The following is a 20917-nucleotide window of genomic DNA, read 5'->3' as shown; positions in this document are numbered from 1 at the left end:
GGTCACTGATGTTTAGGCCAAAGCAACAGTTATCTGACATCAAAAATGTCTGCTGTCTCATTATATCAGGCCCGCTTGGGAATCCTGCCTTTTTTGGAAAAAAGGAAACTATGTTTTTTTACTCACATCCTTTGGCGGTTCTGTATGTTTGTTTAGGACTATATCTCCTGTTTTACACTGACAGACAGCGTGAACCACGGTAACTCCAGGCAAGGTGATATACTGACAAACTGCTCATATCTCCCTGTCAACAGCGCACACCGCACTGTAGTTATTTAGTTATGCAGGCCCAACCTGCATCCAACACCAATAAACACGCGCCAGTATCTTTCCCAAAATTTTGAATGTTTTTTTTTTGTCTTTAATCCTCGCCAACCAAGAACCCTCGCCTGGTGTCGGTTAAACAAAGATGTCAGCTTCACTCCTCGTCCTGAGTGTAATTTACGACTTGATGACAGTTTTAAAGGAAGTTACGGAGTGAGATTGCAGCTAAGCAACAGGTCACTCAACACCTATTAGCGTAATGCAAGGCTGGAGAGTCTCGGTTCAAACACTGGACAATCCATCCACATTAACTCCCAGTCCAGACTTCACGCTCTAGATAGAAGGATTTCATTACAATCGACAGTTCCCTTATTTGTAAAGACCTCATGAAATAGCTTGATGAGGAGTTTTTGTACCGTGTTCATGCATCTTTTCTGCAAACAGGAGGTTTGGGTCAGACTTGCTGTATTCAAAGTATTTTTAAGGGTTAGTTTAGCCAAAAATAAAATTTGGCATTAGTTTCACTGTCATGTTGATCCAAACCATGCGATTTTCTCTTTCTTCAATGAAACTCAAAAGGAGATCTTAGTGAGTGAAAGCCTCGGTCATCATTCACTTTCATTATAAAGAAAAAGAGCCAGAGTCGGTATTCTTTAAGTTTTCCATTACAAAAATAATGCATAGGCATTTTATTTAACCCTTTCACATCCATTTGTGTGTGTTTGAGTGTGTGTGATTGATAGCATCTAGATTCTAGTACTGTGGCAGACAGCTAGTATTTATTTTTTTGGGAGTGTGTCTCTTATACATTTAAGGTACAGAGGGCAAATTTACCGTGTTGGTTAGTCAGACAATAATACTGCACAGCTACTGTTCTCGGATGAATTCCATATGTGAGCCCTTATCACAGTGCTTAGCCATTTTCTCTTGTTGCTTCATCAAATGTTGCTGCCATAAATAAAAATTCAATAGGCCCTAATATTTTTTTCAAATGGCAAGTCAAAGCGAGGTCTTCCAGAGCAGCTTAAGAGCCTCCATTTGAAGCTGATTTATAAACAAATGACAGCCATTATGTGGTATCTGCACCGTCTAGACGCCTGCAGCGTGTGTGTGTTTAGCTTTAACAGCACCATTATACTCACTAAATTGAAATGTAAAAAACTAAATCTGACATTGATGCATTGAGGCTATGTTTTTCTGATTTTGTCAACTGTAGAAAAAAATTGATTTGCGAACGAAAGTGTATTTTTAAAATACTGTGAAATAAAATTATAGCCATTATTACATTACAAACAACGACTGTACATGTGTCGGAAGTTACATGTGCGCTGTTAAGCTACAGGGCATTCAGACAATTTAGATATGATCCTAAAATGGATCTGTGTCCGAAATCACCTTACGTAGCGTAGCCTATGTACTGTATGTAGTTAAGTACATTCTTATTGAATTATTAGCAAGTAATATGTGTTATACGAGTACAATTCTGACATGCTTTATTAACGCTTCATTTTTGATGAATACCCAGATATTGTCTAAACATTTTTTTGACACTTATTTACTGTACTATGCCAGCACAATGGTTCAAAGTCATCACGTTTAAACCATAAAAAATTAAGCAGAGAAAATAATGTGGCACAATTTAGGATATAACCACTGATCTATATAAATGACTGGATTGCGCATGACGTCACACTTGTGAAGCCACTGCGCCGCCATGTTGGTATACCCAAACATTCTTTTAAATCAATGGACGTTATCAGATTTTAATAATAAAACATCACTTTACTCGTCTTCGTTTTTATATGTGAAGTTACCCTGTACATTATTACAACACAAACGTCCAAAGCATGTAAATAGTTATTTACTGAAAGTTGTACATTTTGCGTTTTAATCAGTTATTATACATTCATCTTTATTACAGTATCAGATCAGCAGACAGACCGCAGCATATTTATTATTAATGACAATAAACGTACTCATTCTGAAATCTAAATAAATAATCATGCTTTGTACCGTATGTGCATGCAATAATTTGCTAGTTTTGTATTTATGTTATCTAAACTTACAAGTTACCTAAACTTATTTAGAGAAATAACGCTGACCGTCACAGTGTAGCTGAATGTCAAAAAAAACTTTATTTATACCCGTGTCATTAACAAATGCAACAGACACACTCACCTTAACGTTTTTTTATAAATCCATTATCCTGCCCGATTAAAACATAAACATTGCAAATAACACCAGAATTAACAAATAATTAACGTACACATATCCTAAAAATTAACCTTGTGTAACAGATACGCTGTAAAGGGGGTACATTTTAATCATGATTTTGAATGGAAGTCAATGACGCTCTCTGCCGGTTGGGTATACCAAGATGGCGGCTCGAACTCTGCGCTGGCTTCACCTCACGCAGTTACTTCAAGCGTTCTATGTTCAATCCAGTCATTTATATAGATCAGTGGATATAACACTATTTGTGTCATTGTCTGCGACGTACCGAAACCATGAATGGTTTGATATGGGAATATACGGTTTCAGCAGTAACAACATAAACACGCGGTTTTCGTGGTCATCACGTAACTTCCGGTAAACTCTTTGAAGAATAAATAATGACAAAGTCCTTTTAAAGTAGTTTATTTATATAACAAGCAAAATAAACAACACATACAGTAGATTACATAGGAACCAAAACATTTATTATTTTCGACGAGGTATTTATTTAAGAGTTCAGTTTCAGCAACTAGTCAGACCATTAAACAAACAGAAACCGGAAGTAAAGTTTGGACCAGACGCTTATTGCATCACCGCACGTGCGCCCGATGAAACGGTCTATATGTACCACTGCAGTAATTTTACATATATACTTTATTTACAGTGCTGTGCAAAAGTTTTAGCCCATCACCGCCAGCTTTGTTGTTTTAGAATATGTCTATGTTTATGTCTATGCATTTTTATTTTTTTACTCATTTTATTAAGATACTAACAGAAAATACATGAAATATGTACACACCCACACACACACAAACATTTTAGAACTACATTTTTAAAGTCAGTATTTAGTGTGACCTTTCTTGTCACATTTAATTAGAATTAGAAATTAAGATTTCATTAAAGGAACAGTATGTAGGATTGTGGCCAAAACTGGTATTGCAATCACAAAACTTGTGGCTAAAACTGGTACTGCAATGACACAACTGGTGGCCAATACACAAAATGACAACATAAACATCAGTTGAGGGCTGCAACTCCACTTTTCAAATGACAATATCCTGGCCATACCACTGTTGTCAGTGATATAAGTATTTGAAATGAAAATGATTTCTTAATGTCTAGTGACATATTGGGGCCATTTTATGATTAATCGATATAAATTTCTTACATACTGTTCCTTTAAGGTTTAAGAGATCCTTTCTATTGCTCAAGTGGAAGGGGAGTTTACCTTAAATACTTGACACTTCAGCTTATACTTTTATACTTTTTTTATAACTACATACAAATGTCTTGTGTTTTCTGATTGTATTCTAATAAAGAGACTGATAAATAATTATATATCATCACTATACCATTGCAAAAACAACAAATCTAATGGTTGCCTAAGACTTTTGCTTAGTCTTGTGTGTGTATATCTTTCTTTCATACATGTATACAAACATCTGAACGTTTTAAGTATATAATCAAATTATGTTAAACAGATTAAAGTATGGTTCGTTTTTAAACTTTGGAAATCAGAGGGAAATTATAAGATGATAATTTGTTTTATGTGCATGAAATGTGAATGTGTGATGCATTATGTATTTGTTCACGTTTTGTTTTTGGATATCATTCATGTGCAGGAAATTTTGCATCCCAACTGTGAGTCTTATCAGTGCTGTGTTTTTTATTTCCTGTTAGATCACTCTGAAGTGTATCTTTCTATCTTTCCTTCCTTTTTTCTTTTCTTTATTTCTTTCTTTTACCGTCTCTCTCATTTGTGTCCATTTTTTATAGCAAAGCCAAGCCGCCTCCTCAGATCTCACCTAGTAAGTCTATTGGTGGGGAGTTCTGTGTGGCTGCAGTCTTCGCCTCCTCTCGTTCCTGGTTCATCACCAACCCCAGCATGAAAAGAGAGAAAGGTCTGACACTGCTTAGAACGTTTATACATAAAACACCTTATTATGAGCATTATTTGTACACAATTTGTATTATTTGGACATAATAATAATTTTTTGCTAACTTAATCAATTTCTAAATGAAATCGCAGAAGTTTTTTCAAACTATCCTTTCATCCACTATCATTCAGAGTCCCAAAATTGCTTCATTTGATGAGTCACAATGTGGGTGTGTGCTATATTGGGCTTGTAAGGCTTGCCAAACAAACAGAGCAATGTTTATATAGCACCACTTCATTGTGTTTGGGCTTATAGTTGTCTTAGCGCATTAAATTGTGATATTTTACCTCGACTTATAAATGGATAACTAAAGATCTGAAAGCATGTTTCAAGTTAATATTTTATTCTTTAAAAACTTGTTTTTGACTTTTCTCCCTGACAGATCAGTCTCGCCAGGCGGTCGTTGAATCGCTCTACATCCTGAGTTGCTACGGAAACCTGGTGGAGCACGTGCTAGAGCCACGGCCAATCAGCACGGCGCAAAAGATAGGCGACGACACGCCCCTCGAGCTGAACACCTGTCCGAGAGCCTGCTGGAATCTTGCCAGGTCTTTCCCTGAGGCTTTATCACCACACCTATTCACCTGCTATTATACTTCACCTTCAGCCAGACAGAAGCACCTGACAACCCACTGTAATCATATCATTTACATAAAACAGCTTACACGGCCCCCTAATGAGGGCACGTCAACGGCAAGCAAATGATTAACGTCACGGCTTGTCACCGACCCAGACGCTGTCCTAATGCAATAATGCATGAAATGGAAGCGGGCAGAAAGACGCAGGGGTTGCCTTATAAAATGGCTTTCTGATCTAATTGTAAATGTTAAATGATTGTGTCTACTAGACTGAATAGCTTATGCTGCCCACATGAGACAAGAAATGGAAGGTCCGCAAGACTGCAAGGAGCTGAGTCCATTACAGCTCAGATGGAGACTGTTATATACATCTGGCCCTTTGATATGTGCTTCCTAAATTGATTTCTGTGTTTGTTTTGCGTAGGACACCGCAGTGGAGTGAGCTACAACCACCTTTCAACAGCAATCACCCCTTGGTGCTGGCCTCAGATTTTGTGCAGTACTATCAATACCTCATGGCCGGCTGTAAGTATGTGTGTGTACGGTGGGAGATGTAGTGAGCATGGAGCTCATAAAAAGTTTAGTGTAACATAGCATGACCTGCTGATTAATACTGCCTGTCTCACTGGAGCCGTTTGTTTTTAATGTTATTGGTGCCGCATGCTGTGCCTCACCCAGACTTTTTTTTTTAAGGGCACGCCACAACACAAGAACCATGCACAGTAAACTCACCATCTCTCCCGTCTGCCCTGTTTTAGTCTCTCACAGCAGTTTTTTAAAGGTCACGGGAGATGAGCCTCACGGTTGCTGTGGACGTGGTCATCGGTGAAGCATTTTCCTCATTCGGTGGTGTCATGAATCAGGGCTTTGTCACGTCGTCGAAACTCATCATAGCGTCGAATTAAACCAATTACTGTGCTTTTAAACCCATGTAATTTAATAATAAGTATAGAGAGAAAGGGAGCACTCTGGGTTGACATATGAAAGGCAGGAGAACGCAACTTGAGGGCAGAAAGCTCACGGTTGGCTACACATCTAATATATCTTGAATAAGTGAGCATTGTTGCGTTAGCCGGATAATCATAAACATTAATGAGTAATTAGCTGTCTGGGTCCTTCGGGCCAAGCTTCACATTTCTTCTCTGCCATTAAAGCCCAACTGCTCAAGGCCTAACGGGTAGAATATTCTCAGGAAGTTGCTCTAATCGCCATGCATGTGTCAGAGCGATGAAATAGCCGGGCGTGAGAGGTCATGGCAGGATGGCGTGGACGCCACCCACCGGAGGGGGAACGAAAGGAATTAATGAGCTTGCTCAGCGCGTTAACATTAATGTCCAATTAAAATAAGCCAAAGATCTTATGTTTCAGCTGGACCTCACCAACCTGATAATCTAGCGATGCGGGAGAATATGTGCATGCATGTGGCGATGTTTGCCCATTGCCTCTGGCTCTCGGTGTGCCAGGCAGCCCACGACTTGCCACCTTCAATTCCTCCTCGCATTGTGTCGCGCTGTAAGCCAAAAACCAGAGTCATATTCAAAGTGAGTGAAAAGAGGAAATGGTACAAAAGGCTTCTCGGATGTGTGGAGAAACAGACTTCTTGATTTCAATACAACCGTTCAGTTTCCTACCTAGTGGGCTACTGTATGACATTGCTTTATTTATATACTTACATGCAGCATTTTATGCTTTTATCCAAAACAACTTGGAGTAAACATTAATCTATACATTTCTTTTATCAGTATGTGTTTCCTGAGAAGGAACCTACTGTATGACCTTTGCGTTGCTGACAGTCAATTGACTGAAAAAAATACTTGTGTGGGACGTGTGTACATTTATTTCCATTAGAGTATTGCATTGTTCATCTTGCAATTCCTTTATTGCCCAGGGTTCCCACGGGTCCTTGAAATCCTTGAAAGTTTGTGAATCTGGGGGAAAAAATTCAAGGCCCTGGAAGTTTTTGAAAATATACATACATAGATACAGGTCATTGAAAGTGCTTGAATCTATTTTATGCAAGAAGTTTTCTGGAAAAAAATCCATATTATTCCCTGTGTAGTGTAGGATAAAATCATAAAAATTCTAGCCTTTTAAGCACACGTGCTAAACTGTTCGCTTTATATGGTTTTATCTCTATTAAATGCGAATGTTGATTCATACCAAAATGTTTTTTGCATAGTTGACACATGAAGGTGTCTCGGGTTACGTATGTAACTGTTCTTCCCTGAGAAGGGAACGAGACGCTGCGTCTCCCTTGCCATACTTCCTGGCTCCCGCGTCACTTCTTTGTTGTTAAGCCTCACCATTGGTTGAATTTCATATACACATTCAGACGCACTTACCCCTGGAGACGTCCCCAAAGTGTCAAGGTGTCTTAAAAGGTAACACGATGTAACCTTGCTCTTACTTGAAATGTGTCCCCACATTTAGTCCTTGAATTTGAGGGTATTGGACCTGGAAAGTCCTTGAAAGGTCCTTAAATTTGAAGTTAACTAAGGTGTGGGAACCCTTATTGTCATCTCCCATACTTTTTTTAAATGATCACTTTTGTTATTTCATGACATTAGGGTGCTGCCTTAAAAGCATCACTATGTAGGCAGTGAGGCAACTCACAAAATTTTAGAACAGAGTGAAAGCCACAAAGGCTTTTGCCATGGGCACTAATGTTATCACGCTGCCATTGACTGTCTTTGTAATTACTTTGTAAATGCCCACTCTGAAGAGAGGAGAATTCAAAGAAAGATGGCGAAAGAGAGCTAGAGATAAAGGACGGTTCCCAGGCTCTGCGGTCTCAGAATGGGGTGGGGTGTTTGCTTCTCACCCGCAAAGCGTGGAGGCTTGCAGCATCAGGGTTGTTTGATTGACAGCTCTGGTCTTGCTTCTAGATTGGATGACCTGGCTGATTAAAAATGCAACATGCGGACGGTAGGGTCAGAGGAGCTGGAGCCTGCACGACTGGTGATAAAAGCAACCGTGGCGCCACTTCTTGGTCACTATCTCCACCTGTCCATCTGCCCAGGCTTTGGCAGCGCTCAGGAGAGAGAGCATTACCCAGCCGCTGCTGATGATACCCAGATGATGGGCAGATAACAAGGACACACTGGCGTAGTGATGCTCCTTCTGTCCATCTGGGGAATCCTCAGCTTGCGACATTAGCTGCTGTTTAGCGAAGAGATCGGCGGCTGTGTGTCTGAGAGCTCTAATGAATGAGACTGAATTTCTTAAGGCAAGGTGTGAGGGTTTCATTCATAGCTGAGGAAGATACAGGCCGCCCGCCTTTGACCGAGGTTCTTCGTGCACTTTCCTGCTTTTAGCATGACAGTAATTGTTAATTGCAGGTTTGGAGGACTTGGCAATAATAGCTAAGAATTAGCAGAATTTACCCAACACCTCTTGCCAGTATTTGTTTAAGCGCTATTCACAGTGTGCTTAGACACCTCTGGCTTGAAGCAGAGTTTATTCATCCAGTTATTTTTGATTTTCTGTAAGCCCTCTGTGCATACTTGTTCTCATTTGTTCTACCTTTTCTACCTGCTGTCATTCACCTTGAAAAGAAACCTGGATCTCATATTTAATGCAAGCTGTTTAATGCAAACCCAGAGGCCAAACATCTTCACTCATCCGTGTTGGATAATAATGTCATACATATGTGCTCCAGTATAGCTTGGTGCTAAAGCATTGCGTTAGCGCGCAAAGTTCATGAGCTTGAACCCAGTGAACACACATGCTGATAAAAATGTAAAGGGCTCAGATGCAAAACCCTCTAAGTGTATCTGACATGTTTTCTTGCATTTTTATCAGGTTCTCATGTTAAGGTTCAGTAATTTTACTTTAACCTCCTATTACCTGGATGTCCGATGTCCATATACATGGAGATCACTTTTTTTTTTTTTGCATCATAATACTTAATTCTGTGTAACTGGAACCTGTTGTACACAAACGTGGACAATTACACTGCTTCATGTTCAAAAAAAATTTTTTATTATATATTTATTGCTTCTTCCTAACACCAAAATAGCGGAAAGAAATCTGAAAAAAAAAGACAAACCAAAGCTCGGGTCTTAGGAGGTTAATGCCAATAAAAAGGTTTTTAGTCAGTAATTGTAATGCCTTATTTTCACAAATCTCACTTTTAAAGTTAAAAGGCTAAAAATTTTTGTTAATATCCCAATATATTCTGTAAACCTTCTTTAACCGGGTGAAAATTTCATCCACTCATAAAAATCCAACACATTTTTACAGATTTTGCCAAGAAATCTGTAGTTCTCAAAGGCCCTTGTTTTTGACGGTGGTTGCATTTAGCAGATTTTCCATTCATGTATAGTCTACGTGTCATTTTGGATAAAAGAGTCTGCCAAATGCATACATGTACATATGAAGAGTTTGGTTCCAAAACGCGATAAACAGCATTCTTAAACAAAAATTAGTTACAGACAAAATCAATATTGTGTCAGGTCTGTATTAAAAAGTAAATTCTTCACAGTGCACCATTTCACGCATTGTAAACAATACAGTAAAGGCGGTGCTTTGAATGCACACAAAATCCTAGTTTTCCTCATCTACTTTGTACTTCGTGATCAACAAACAAACAAACAAAAACAAAATAGTAATTTCGAAGACACAGAAACTTTCCATTTATTTATGAGAAGTCAATGAAAATCGAGCAGGACCAATATATTTTACAGCTGATCGCTGTCAAAAAAGTTCACCGACAACGTCCCAAAGGATGACAGCAGCAATGACATGACTTTAATAATTCTCTTAAATAAGTGTTTTGATTAATGCCATTAATGTTTATTTTTTTATCAGTTTATAACACTAGTCAACTAAATATATATAACATGGCAAAGATGAATACACATTTATATATTGATTCAATAGATTTATAGCATTTCGGAAAAAAAATAGTTTTTATAATAAATCTTTGAAAATCAAATTATTATTATTATTTTTAGTTATTATAACCTAAAGATGCTATGTGAAAGATTGTAACAGAAAAAAAAGTGGTTTTCATCTTGTCACTTTCTCTGTAAAGAAAACACATTTTTACAGAAATTAGTCAAAATGGATTTATTGCGTTTTGGAACCAAACTCTTCATATGTATATTTTATAGAAACAGTAATTTTTGTTTATTGCTTGTAAAGAAGAAATCCTGTTTAATAATATTTTACCGCACAACTTAATCCCTGCATGCGTCCACTGGAATAGACATTGGTTTAAACCAATAAAAATGCTGATCAACCAATCAAAATAAGGCACACTGATTTAACACTGGAAAAATCTGGTCTGAATGGGTCAATAAATTGTATGAATTTTAAGATTATTTATCCCAGTGTATATAAGTCCTATCAATAACTGTGCAACTATGGAAAAGCAAAATGGTTGTTATTGTGTCATACATGTCCGATATGCAAAATATAGTTTAAGATTTTCTTTCTTCAGTGGATGCAGCTCAAAATCAGTTTAAAATTCTATTCATTCACCATCAGATTTGTCAATATTTCTTATACATATTTGGCATATTTTTACATCTGACTGGGCTCACCCGTAGCTAATAAAAAATACTCACAAGTAAGATATTACATGTGAACATTGCATCCTGAACATCTTGATAAATTATTCAACAGATCCAAACGAATTCTTTGATACATAATCTTTTCTTTTTCCTGGTTTGTGTCCTCTTTTGTCCCAACACTCATGATTCCATTTGTTGTTTTAGAAGTGGCAGAGTGGGAACAAAATGTACTACAGTAATGACAACATTGATTCTGTTGCCTCGATTCTGTCACCAGGTGTAAATGCACACACCGTTATGCACCTGAACAAACATCATTTACCTGAAAGGTCATTTGTTAGCATGTTGGCGTATGGTTAGTGTGTTGGTGGCCAAAACAAATTTCATAACCAGGTTGTCACTGTAATAATGCAGGTTGATGCGGTCAGTCCTTGTTTCCTGCCTTTCGGTTTCCCCCACTCTAAACTGCTCTTAACAGTCCAGGAGCCGTCGACCTCTCAAGCCAGGCCATTATGGACCCAATGTAACTCGATCTACAGAGCCAGCTACTGTTCTTATGCTTCAATTATTTATTAGTCAACACTTATTGCTCCCCAGAGCTTTAGAAAGGGGGGTAGGAACGTCAGGCAGAGCTTGTGTTTAAGAGGTAACATGGTCCGGCTCTGTTCAGACCCTTCGGAGGTCAGTAAGTCACTCTGGGATTTATATCGTCATAATGGAGCATGCTGGGATAGTGGAGGCTGTGCTTTAATGGAGGTGTCAGTGTATCTTTAACTCGAATAGTTGTACACCCGACAGGAACAACTCCTCAAGTGTTTCTGAACACCTGGCGTGTGAACATGCACGTCCGCAAAACAGATAGAAGGAAGACGAGGAAAAGAAGATGACGGGCGCTTGAATGTGTGTCTTCCAGATGAGGGCTTGACAACTTTATTATTCGCTGCTGTATTATGTACATTGCTAACAAAAGCATGTGTTTGCCTGGAGGTGGGAAGGGAAACCACTGATTGTGCACATTTGTCTGAATACTTGGCGCCCGTTTAGTGAAGCCTCCGAGTGCTCCATCTGTCTCTGCCTGTGCTGCCTTTGCTGTTGACAGCTTCACGCTCTCTTTATCTGTCTGTCTCTCTCTCTCTCACATGCACATACCCAAGCATACACATTTTTACTGCCTTTCCACATCCACAAAATGTTAATTGTACAAATTAGACGGTCACCATGAACAAACTGAGGTTTGGTGCTTTGCTAAAAGGTGCCAACTTAACAATCAGCTTTTATGGGATTTAAACCTACAACCTTTTTGTTGTTTTTATACCTCTAGGCAACCTGTACATCCTTTATTTGTGATTTCAGTCATGCACTGTGTAGACAAGCACTTTTTTAAAATGTTTTTGTGACCCTGTCTGTAAAATTCAGGCTCATTGATTTCACATTGACTTTAATCTTTTACATGACCTTACTCATACAATATTAAAGATATTAATGGGGACATATCATGAAAATCTGACTTTTTCCATGTTTAAGTGCTATAATTGGGTCCCCAGTGCTTCTATCAACCTAGAAAATGTGAAAAAGATCAACCCAGTAACTTAGTTTTGGTAAACCATTCTCTGCAAGCATGTGAAAAAATAGGTCATTATAATTTGGCTCCCCCTGTGATGTCAGAAGCGGATAATACCGCCCCTTAATCTGCACTATCCAACCACGACACTGTCATTTAGTGCAGATATCAGCTCATTTGCATTTAAAAGGACACACCCAAAAAGCACATTTTTGCTCACACCTACTGTACAAAGTAGCAATTTTAACGTGCTATAATAAATTATCGATATCATATTTTGAGCTAGAACTTTACATACGTACTCTAGACTAGAGAGACACCAAATATTTATTTTACATCTTTAAAAAGTCTTGTGAAATGTCCTCTTTAAAGTTATATTTTCACAGCATGATCTTTACATTACTGTATGTAGAAAACAATAAATCACAAAAATAACTTTACTTGGGTTCACAAACTGGGTCAAAAATGATACTGGAGCTATTAATACTGTCACTCTCTCTTGCAGTGGTACCACCTGGAAGTCCCGGCCCCATCACACGGCACGAGTCATACGACAGCCTTGCATCTGATCACAGTGGTCAGGAGGATGAGGAATGGCTGTCACAGGTGAGTACGAATCTTAACTTCTCCTCCCACAGCCTTCCACTCTACATTAGCTCAACTTCATCCCTAATAAACAACACTCAAGCCACACACACGTCATGCATTTCAGGGAAACACTTTCAGTGATAATGCATCACCCGGCGATTCTGTTTGAGAAATGCTCCCGGCATAAGTCATGAATAATTTCTAGCCCCATTATTAACTGTGTTAAGTTTGATCTTAAAATGTTTTGTCCTTTTAGCATCCAAAGTGAAGCATACAGTAGCATGATTATTCGTGATCTGCTGAAATTTTGCATTTATGTTAATATTGTTTTGCTCAATCAAATTGAAAACTTAAATCATGGATGTTTTATTATTCAATACTCTGCTTTCGATAATGCAGACGCAGCATTTCCAGCGCGCTTGTGTCTAGCAATCCTTTGTGGTCCCAGCCAAAGCTCTTAAACTTTAAAGTTGTTAATGCACCAGCATTAGCGACAGCGGACATCCCCCATCATGTCCAGCCTGTCTCTAATGACACCATTAACACTTGCCACTGCGTTTATTGGCTAAGCAGTACAGACTTAATCCTGTTGATGACACTATTTATCGGCTTTATATGCGATTGCAATTACGTAGTCTGAGTGACTGTTGCGTATTATAGCAACATACAGTAGCATGAAAAACAGCATAGACGCATGTAGTAGTGATGTGTAGTAAGTCCTGTTAGTGTGAAGTAAAGGCAATATGTTAGACTCAAGGCAAAGTGCAGCAAGGGGGCAACATCTGGCCTTAGGCTAGTGCCACATCTGTTTCTCTCAGGGCTGTTCGACACCGATGGTGTTAACTACGGACAACACACACACACATACCACTGGCCTCATTTATAGAGATGTTACAGGATAAGGATCATTTTAGAGATGCTTCTCCGTTCCTCCTTCTGTCTCAGTTCATACCTTGTGATGATTATGGTGTCTCTTTCTGTGCCAGTAAATGTGGTCCACTGGGGAGGAAAAGTGGCATCTGTCTAACACACATAACCGTCCTCTTCTCACTAGTACACACACATGTTGTTATTTAGACTAACAGTGCCGGTCTTAAGCAGACAACGCAGTGACTGTTGTGTGTTTGATAGGGCTGGGTGGCAAAATATTGTACTGTATATCTTGTTTTTTATGCTTAAAGTGTAATAATTTACTGCTGACTGAATAATAATATTCATTATTACACGGCTCGTTGGAATGCTTGATTCTGATTGGCCAGTCGCAACATTTGCTGGTTTGTTATTCCCTGTTAACAACCGCTCAAAACCAACACACGGTAACCCAGATGCTGCAATTATTTTGACAGGTACAGTCTAATATAGCACAAAAATGTCTTTTAATAACATATATGACATTATATTTACAAATGATTAAACCAAATAGTGTGTTTGTGATGAGAATGTGTTGTCTTGTCTTAAAACCAAAAGTAAATGGGTTTTTTCTCATGGAAGGTCTGCATTCATAAGCAAATACAATATTTCATATCAATATTTAATGTTCCTTACCTTAGTTATTAGGTGAATAGACATGTAATAAGTGGGATAATGTACATGCAGACGGTTGTTATTGTGAAATAAGCCCATTTAGTTTGATACAAGATCACGCCTGATCACAGTGTTGGGGCTTATTTAAGGAATAATTGAAGACGGGCCGTTTAATTGTTAGGAAAAAAATGCACATCCAAGGTGGTGATGCGGCCACGACACAAAGCGGAGTGGGCGTTACACCTCTGGTGTGCATTATGTTTCAATAATTCAACAGCCCGTCTTCAATTATTATTATTATAATTGCACAACTCAGAACGTTCATCAGCCAATCAGATTCAAGCATTCAACGGACCCGTAGTATAATTCTGCAATAACAACTGGCTGCATATACATTATCTCTTAAATAACCTACTATAGTTTCTAACTGTTCTATAGTTTTTGTTCCTGTTAAAAATCATTCTGTCAGTAAGTACGTCACAAAATGAATGGCTTTAACATTTATCCTATTCTATATACTGTATATTTAAAAAGGTGGAGATTGTGACTCACACAGGCCCTCACAGAAGGTTGTGGATGGGCCCTCAGTTTCAGTTCAAAACCATCCATCCATCAGGACAGACCACCGTCATCTCCTCCAGCTCTTCTGTACTGCAGTCCCAAGGGCCCAGCGACACCCAGCAGCCGCTTCTTGATTTCGACACAGATGATCTGGACCTCCACAGCCTTAGGTGTCAATGCCAAACATGCATTCACACACATTCATACTGAATTCACTCAGACTTGTGTTACTAACCACAGCACAGAAATACACCATGACCACAGTACGTTAATACGGCAAGCAATGATTCTTGTAACCGTAAGCAGCATGCAGTTACTATAATTTACTATATTACTTGGCGGAAGAACTGTTTATTTCAATAATTGCTGTTTATTGTACATTAGTGTTTTGTATCATATCGCATTAAAACCACAACAGTAAAGCCACACTTAATGTGTACATCTAATGGCGTTTTGTGTAAAAGGGGACATATCATGAAAATTTGACGTTTTCAATGTTTACGTGCTATAATTGGGTCCCCAGTGCTTCTATCAACCTAGAAAACATGAAAAAGATCAACCCAGTAACTTAGTTTTTGTAAACCATTCTCATCAAGCATGTTAAAAAAAGTAGGTCATTGAAATGTGTCTCCCCTTGTGATGTCAGGAGGGGATAATACCGCCTCTTAATCTGCACTGTCCAACCACGGCACTGCTATTTAGTGCAGATATCAGGTCATTTGCATTTTAAAGGACACAATTTTAACATAATAAATGATCTATATATTTTGAGCTAAAACTTCACATACGTACTCTGGGGATACCAAAGATTCCTTGACATCTTACAAAAGTCTTGTGAAATGTCCCCTTTAATACACATTTCACACACTGGCATAACTTTTCTAGTAACTAATATTTCATATTAGCCTGATGTTTTACGTTCTTGTGTCACAGGATCCAGCCGGTTCGCTCGGAGCCTGTCAGCATGCCTGGATCTTCGCGCCTGGTGGCCGAACGCAGAGGCCAATCCACAGTCATAGATGCTGGCTCGGGTAAGACCACTGGCTAATCTTCTGCTTTTTTTAACAAGAATCGTATCTGTTGATTTGGGACAGGTATCAGTTTGATATGTATACATATACTGGGCATTATCAATTTGATATTCTTATGTCCGCCTGAATAACAACAACCAGTCTGTTAGATTCAGGCAGTAGGCTTTTGTGTGACCTTTACTTAAGATTAGATTGTCGTTTAACAAGATTTAGATTCTTCATCTTTGTTTGTATTTTCATCCAGTTATCGTGATAGAATAATCCAGTCAACAGAAATATTTCCCATATTTTGAGCTTGTGTGTGTGTGTGAAGAGATCCAGTCCAAACAAATCAATTTCAGAAAATCAAAGTACACTGCACTGTTTGCTCTTTTTCCAGTCGTGCCGGTGATATTTTGCTGCGTACGCTCACGCGTCCACTGTATGCGTGCCATAGTGTTTCACATGAAATCAAAGCACATCTTGCCAGCTGCGTTTGGCGAGCTCTGAAACGCGGTTTGTCAGTGGAAGGTAGTTTGTGTTGACTGCTGTGATGTTTAGGGCAGGCATTAACTGCATCTCGCTGTCAGTATTTTTCATCTTTAAGATAGCACTGACTCTTAGCGGTGTCTTCAGACGTACCTGCTGCTCTTTCGCATCTAGCAAGTTCCCGTCAGGAAAACTGTCTCGTCAGCAGCTCCTCCTCTAGCCCTCACCTCCAAAAGAAAGAAAGTAACCATCTTTATCACACGACACGCACCTCCCCTCCCTCTCTTTCTCTCCGACTCGTCTGGAGAAGAGCTCCAGGAGTCGTTTTTATGGGCCGATGCTTATCAGTCTGTGTGATTGCTCAGCTCTCAGGGCTTCGAGCAGTGTGGCGCCTCCTCTTATCAGCGCTCATCGCTTTGTCTTTGTGCCTTCAAAAGGCTGCGCGGCCCTGTTTGTCCCGCGGAGCGCAGATGTGCCTCCGCTGCCGTGATCTCTCTCTCACTGTCCCTCTTCAGTTCAGGCTGTCCTGAAAGATCTGATACAGCTTTGCAGGACTGTGTCCCAGTCCCAGTCTTACTTTATTTTTTTAATAAAGGTCAAATGGTTATATTTGAGATTAAATAAGTTTATTTGGTTGTTTTTAATTTATCTTCCTTGCCTCAGATATAAGCAAGACATGGTTGACTTGATCAGTATGTGCTTTCATAAGCATTACATATGTGCACTGCTTTTATATTTATAGTTTTATACCTGCAAGGACAACCTACAGTTAGGCATATAGGTATTTAGCAGAAATATTCATTATTTAGCATATTCCTAAACCGTAAATATATATTTTCCCAACATTTTATGTATAAATATTTAATTAGTCTATTGTGTTGTTCCTCTTGCTAAACTTGTATTTAAATTAGGGCTGTCAAAAGATTAATCGCGATTAATCGCATGCAAAATAAAAGTTATTTTTTACATAATATATGTGTGTGCACTGTGCATTTATTTATTTATATTTTTTGGTATTTATTTATTTATTTTTATTTCTTATATAATATATATACATAAAAAATATATATACGTAACATTTTTCTCAAACACACACACATACATTATGCAAACACAAACTTTTATTTTGTATGCGATTAATCGCGATTAATCTTTTGGCATCCCTATTTGAAATCGTTTGCATGTCTCCTGTAAGCTACATTCAATGAATGTTTAGCCTGATGTTACCCTAGTAAGTACAGGAAGTTCAATAAGTTTTTAAAACAGACCTGTGATCTTTACATTGTAAACTAAATACTTAAGATCACAATATCAGCTTTACTGGATGCTGTTTTAATGATCGTTCATCCCCTGTGTGTTTGTGACGTCCTTTGTGTTATATGCCACCCCTAAGGGAGTCGGGACTCTGTGTTGCCCTCGATACCGGATGCTGACACTAAACCCTTTTATAAGCAGAACCTATCTGCTTGACACAGCATATCAAGAGACAGTGTCTCTGCTTCCCAAAATCAATCGGACATGTAGCCGGGATTATCGATACACCTATCTGGTCCTCTGAGCGTCACCCCGGCCCTGCTAGACTACACAACGCATTGTGCGAGGAAAGACAGGAGGCGTTTAATCTAGTTAAACCTACGATAAAGCTAGCAGCTACACAAGTCTCTTTTGATTGTATTTTGTTATGACTCAGTGGCAGAAACACCCTGTCATTTGTTCAGCGAGAGCACTTTTCCTTCCTGGCCCAGTTGATATGTGTGTGGCGTGGTGGGGTGGCAGGGCCTGTCGGAGATCAGGAGATGAGTGGGCGACAGTGCACGAAAGATGCAGGCGTGTTGTGATTTCGCTATCACGTCCTTAAGGAAGCTTTGCTGAGGGCTGCAAGTGTGTCTTCTTGTATCGGAGGTGAAGACACATGTTTTTGTTTGTGCTCATCCGTGTGAGTGTATATTGTTATGGAGGGGCACTGCCAGGGTTCAGATTTAACACAAATGCAATGGATGCTAATGTGACTTTGCAAAGTACTGTAGCTTGAACTAATTTAATTACTGTATTTACATTACATTATCTTTGCACTTATCAAAGCGAATTATTATGCTCTGTACACACCCGAAGCAAAGCGGATATTTGCATCTCATTCCTTGCTTTACATTATTTATTGGATTTAACTTTTTTGTGTGCCTCACTCAAGGACGACCCCGTCAACAACAACCACATTCTTTTCAGCGTCATTTTTGGAAGTTATTTCATATTAATAGGCGAATTTCAACTTTTTTATTTTTTAACCTCAATTTTTTTTCCAAGTTTATCAGTTTTTGTTGTGCTAATAAATGATTGAAAAACAAGTAAAGTAAATTGAAAACAAACATTGAAACTAAATAAAAGCAAGCTTGAGCATTTGAACTTTTGATTTCATTGAAAAAAGTATTTACTATTATCTTATAGAACGTAATACACAAAACAATTGCACAGTGGTTTAAAAAACTAAATCTTACACAATGATTAACTCTAACTTATTGCCACGTTCTCTTCATCCGCCATGATGATTGGTTTCTCAGTTTTCAATAGCTCTGTACACTTCCTGTCTCTGACTGCTACTCCCCCGATTTCCGGTCTCAGACTACTGGCCTGGTGATGCTGCCCTCAAAATGCTGTGACGTAAGGTTCTGCAGGTGGTTATTTTTGCATTTTTACGGTACGTGAGGATGACAGGTGCCAACTTTGAGCTGAATGTGTCAAACGAGACATGCTCTTCGCTGATTGGCCTGCACAACAACACGCCATGCAAGTTCAGACCGCCAGCGACTAGCAGTGGCAAGTGACATGATCGCATTCATTTCAATGCAAGCAAGCGACAATGACCGTTGCCGTCAGGAAGTGGGTGTGTCCAGCAACGCGGCAAAGTGGAGAAAAGTTTAACTTTAAGCAAATGAACGAATTTTGGGGCAACTACCAATAAGAGTAAAGTTCACGTCAACCATCTCTCGTCAGTTACTGCAGTGAATCGGACTCATTTGTGACCCGTCACGGAAACCAGTGACACAAGTCGGCAGCACAAGTTTCGAGAAAATGAGAAACAAAGGCTGCGTCCGAAACCGCGTACTGTATAGTAGGTACTGAATAAGATGAAGTACCTACTTACATGCCGTTAAAACAGTAAGGAACTGTATAGTATGAATCCTGGTAGTATGAATGAGATTCGGAGTACTACATCCGCCATGTTGCTACATCACGTGACATTGTCGTTGGATAACTCCTCTCCCGGGGCATCATGGGATAGTGAAGTGTCCATCGTATGCACACTGCAAAATCTAACCGGAAGTAGTAGGTCATCCGGGTACTTTTCAAGTACTGTTTTTGTATTCGGAGATACTACTCGCCTTGCCTACTGCTTTTCACGTGCTATATAGTATGAAGTAGGCGGTTTCGGACGCAGCAAAAGTTTTTTTTCAAAATTTGTGATTTTTGTTTAATTGCAGAATCTGTTAGTTGAGATCACGAAGATGCCTCTCCATGTTTGAGATATCAGTTTTTGTACATTTAAAAGCATACATTTTGCGGTTGAAATCGGCTTGTTTTTCCGGAGATTCTATCGTGCAGCGGGGGGCGTCATTGTCTGTGTGTATTTACATACTGTATAAGTGGCTTGTGTTTTCGGGAACAGCATTGCTCCTGAATAGGGATAGTTCGCCCAAAAATGAAAATAATGTCATTAATGACTCACCCATATGCCGTTCTACACTCAGAAGACTTTGTTCATCTTCGTAACACAGTTTAAGATGTTTTAACGTTAGATTTAGTCCAAGAGCTTTATGTCTCCTCCATTGAAAATCTGTGTACAGTTTCCATGTCCAGAAAGGTAATAAAAACATCATCAAAGTATTAGCTATAGATGGCTCCAAACAAAAGCTTTATTTTGTGCCACCATACTTACTCGTGTAACTACTCATGTAACAGTCTTTAAATAGGGAAAACATGGATGTGTTTGGTGGCTTCTAAATTCATCTCTGTTTGGATCCTAAGGAATGAATGGGGCTAGGCTAAATGCTAACACATTCACGACGCGCTTTACAAAGATTAAGTCCACGCATTGAAAAAAGAAAGGGATGTATTAATTCGTTTAATTTGAGGTAAGGTGTATTAAAAGTTTGAAAAACAGTGGTGATTTCCTTTAACTTTGTTTGAAATGTACTCACGCAAATTAGCTTCTGGTGTATACGCACCATTACAATGAATTTGAAATTAACATTTTTTCATTTATTTGTGCCCTGGAATCAGAACCCACAACCTTTGCAACCTTTAATTGTATTGTTTTGTAACCGCAATGAATGTTTTATATTTCATAACATTAAACATATAGTATCTACACACAACCATCTGGTTTTTTAGGGCATTTTTAACAAATATTTGCTTTTATGTTTACCCTCTATAAGCATTAAAAGCTAACTTTTGATTTTTTTGTAAATCACTGATCTACTGTACATTAGTTTCTGAAAAGCTGATGTGCTGATGTCCTTTATCACACCGAGACTATAAAACTGCTCTCACCGATACTTATCATCACCAGAGTGTGGCTGCTATGTGTCTTTATCTTCCACCCCTCAAACAGCCCTCAAGTCAGGTGCAGAGCTGTATGTGTGTGAGTGTGTGAGTTGCAAAACAAAGCAATCTCTGTGTG

The 20917-nt window shown here is 38.8% G+C and overlaps 1 protein-coding gene across 3 annotated transcripts in view; it reads left to right on the top strand.

The window, feature by feature from the left end:
* The window catches only part of bcas3 (BCAS3 microtubule associated cell migration factor), a 260836-nt gene that overhangs the window by 90810 nt on the left and 149109 nt on the right, over positions 1-20917 (top strand). For all 3 annotated transcript variants that reach the window (XM_065281017.2, XM_065281016.2, XM_065281018.2), the window contains 6 exons: positions 4255-4379; positions 4798-4963; positions 5418-5518; positions 12576-12676; positions 14717-14913; positions 15677-15774. In XM_065281017.2, coding sequence (XP_065137089.1) covers positions 4255-4379; positions 4798-4963; positions 5418-5518; positions 12576-12676; positions 14717-14913; positions 15677-15774 — 788 coding nt within the window. The remainder of the gene's footprint in view (positions 1-4254; positions 4380-4797; positions 4964-5417; positions 5519-12575; positions 12677-14716; positions 14914-15676; positions 15775-20917) is intronic.

Source organism: Paramisgurnus dabryanus, chromosome 8, assembly GCF_030506205.2.
Source record: "Paramisgurnus dabryanus chromosome 8, PD_genome_1.1, whole genome shotgun sequence".
In the NCBI taxonomy this organism is placed as follows: Eukaryota; Metazoa; Chordata; class Actinopteri; order Cypriniformes; family Cobitidae; genus Paramisgurnus; species Paramisgurnus dabryanus.
Note: the sequence above shows the minus strand (reverse complement) of the source record. Positions and strands in the feature narration are given on the sequence as shown.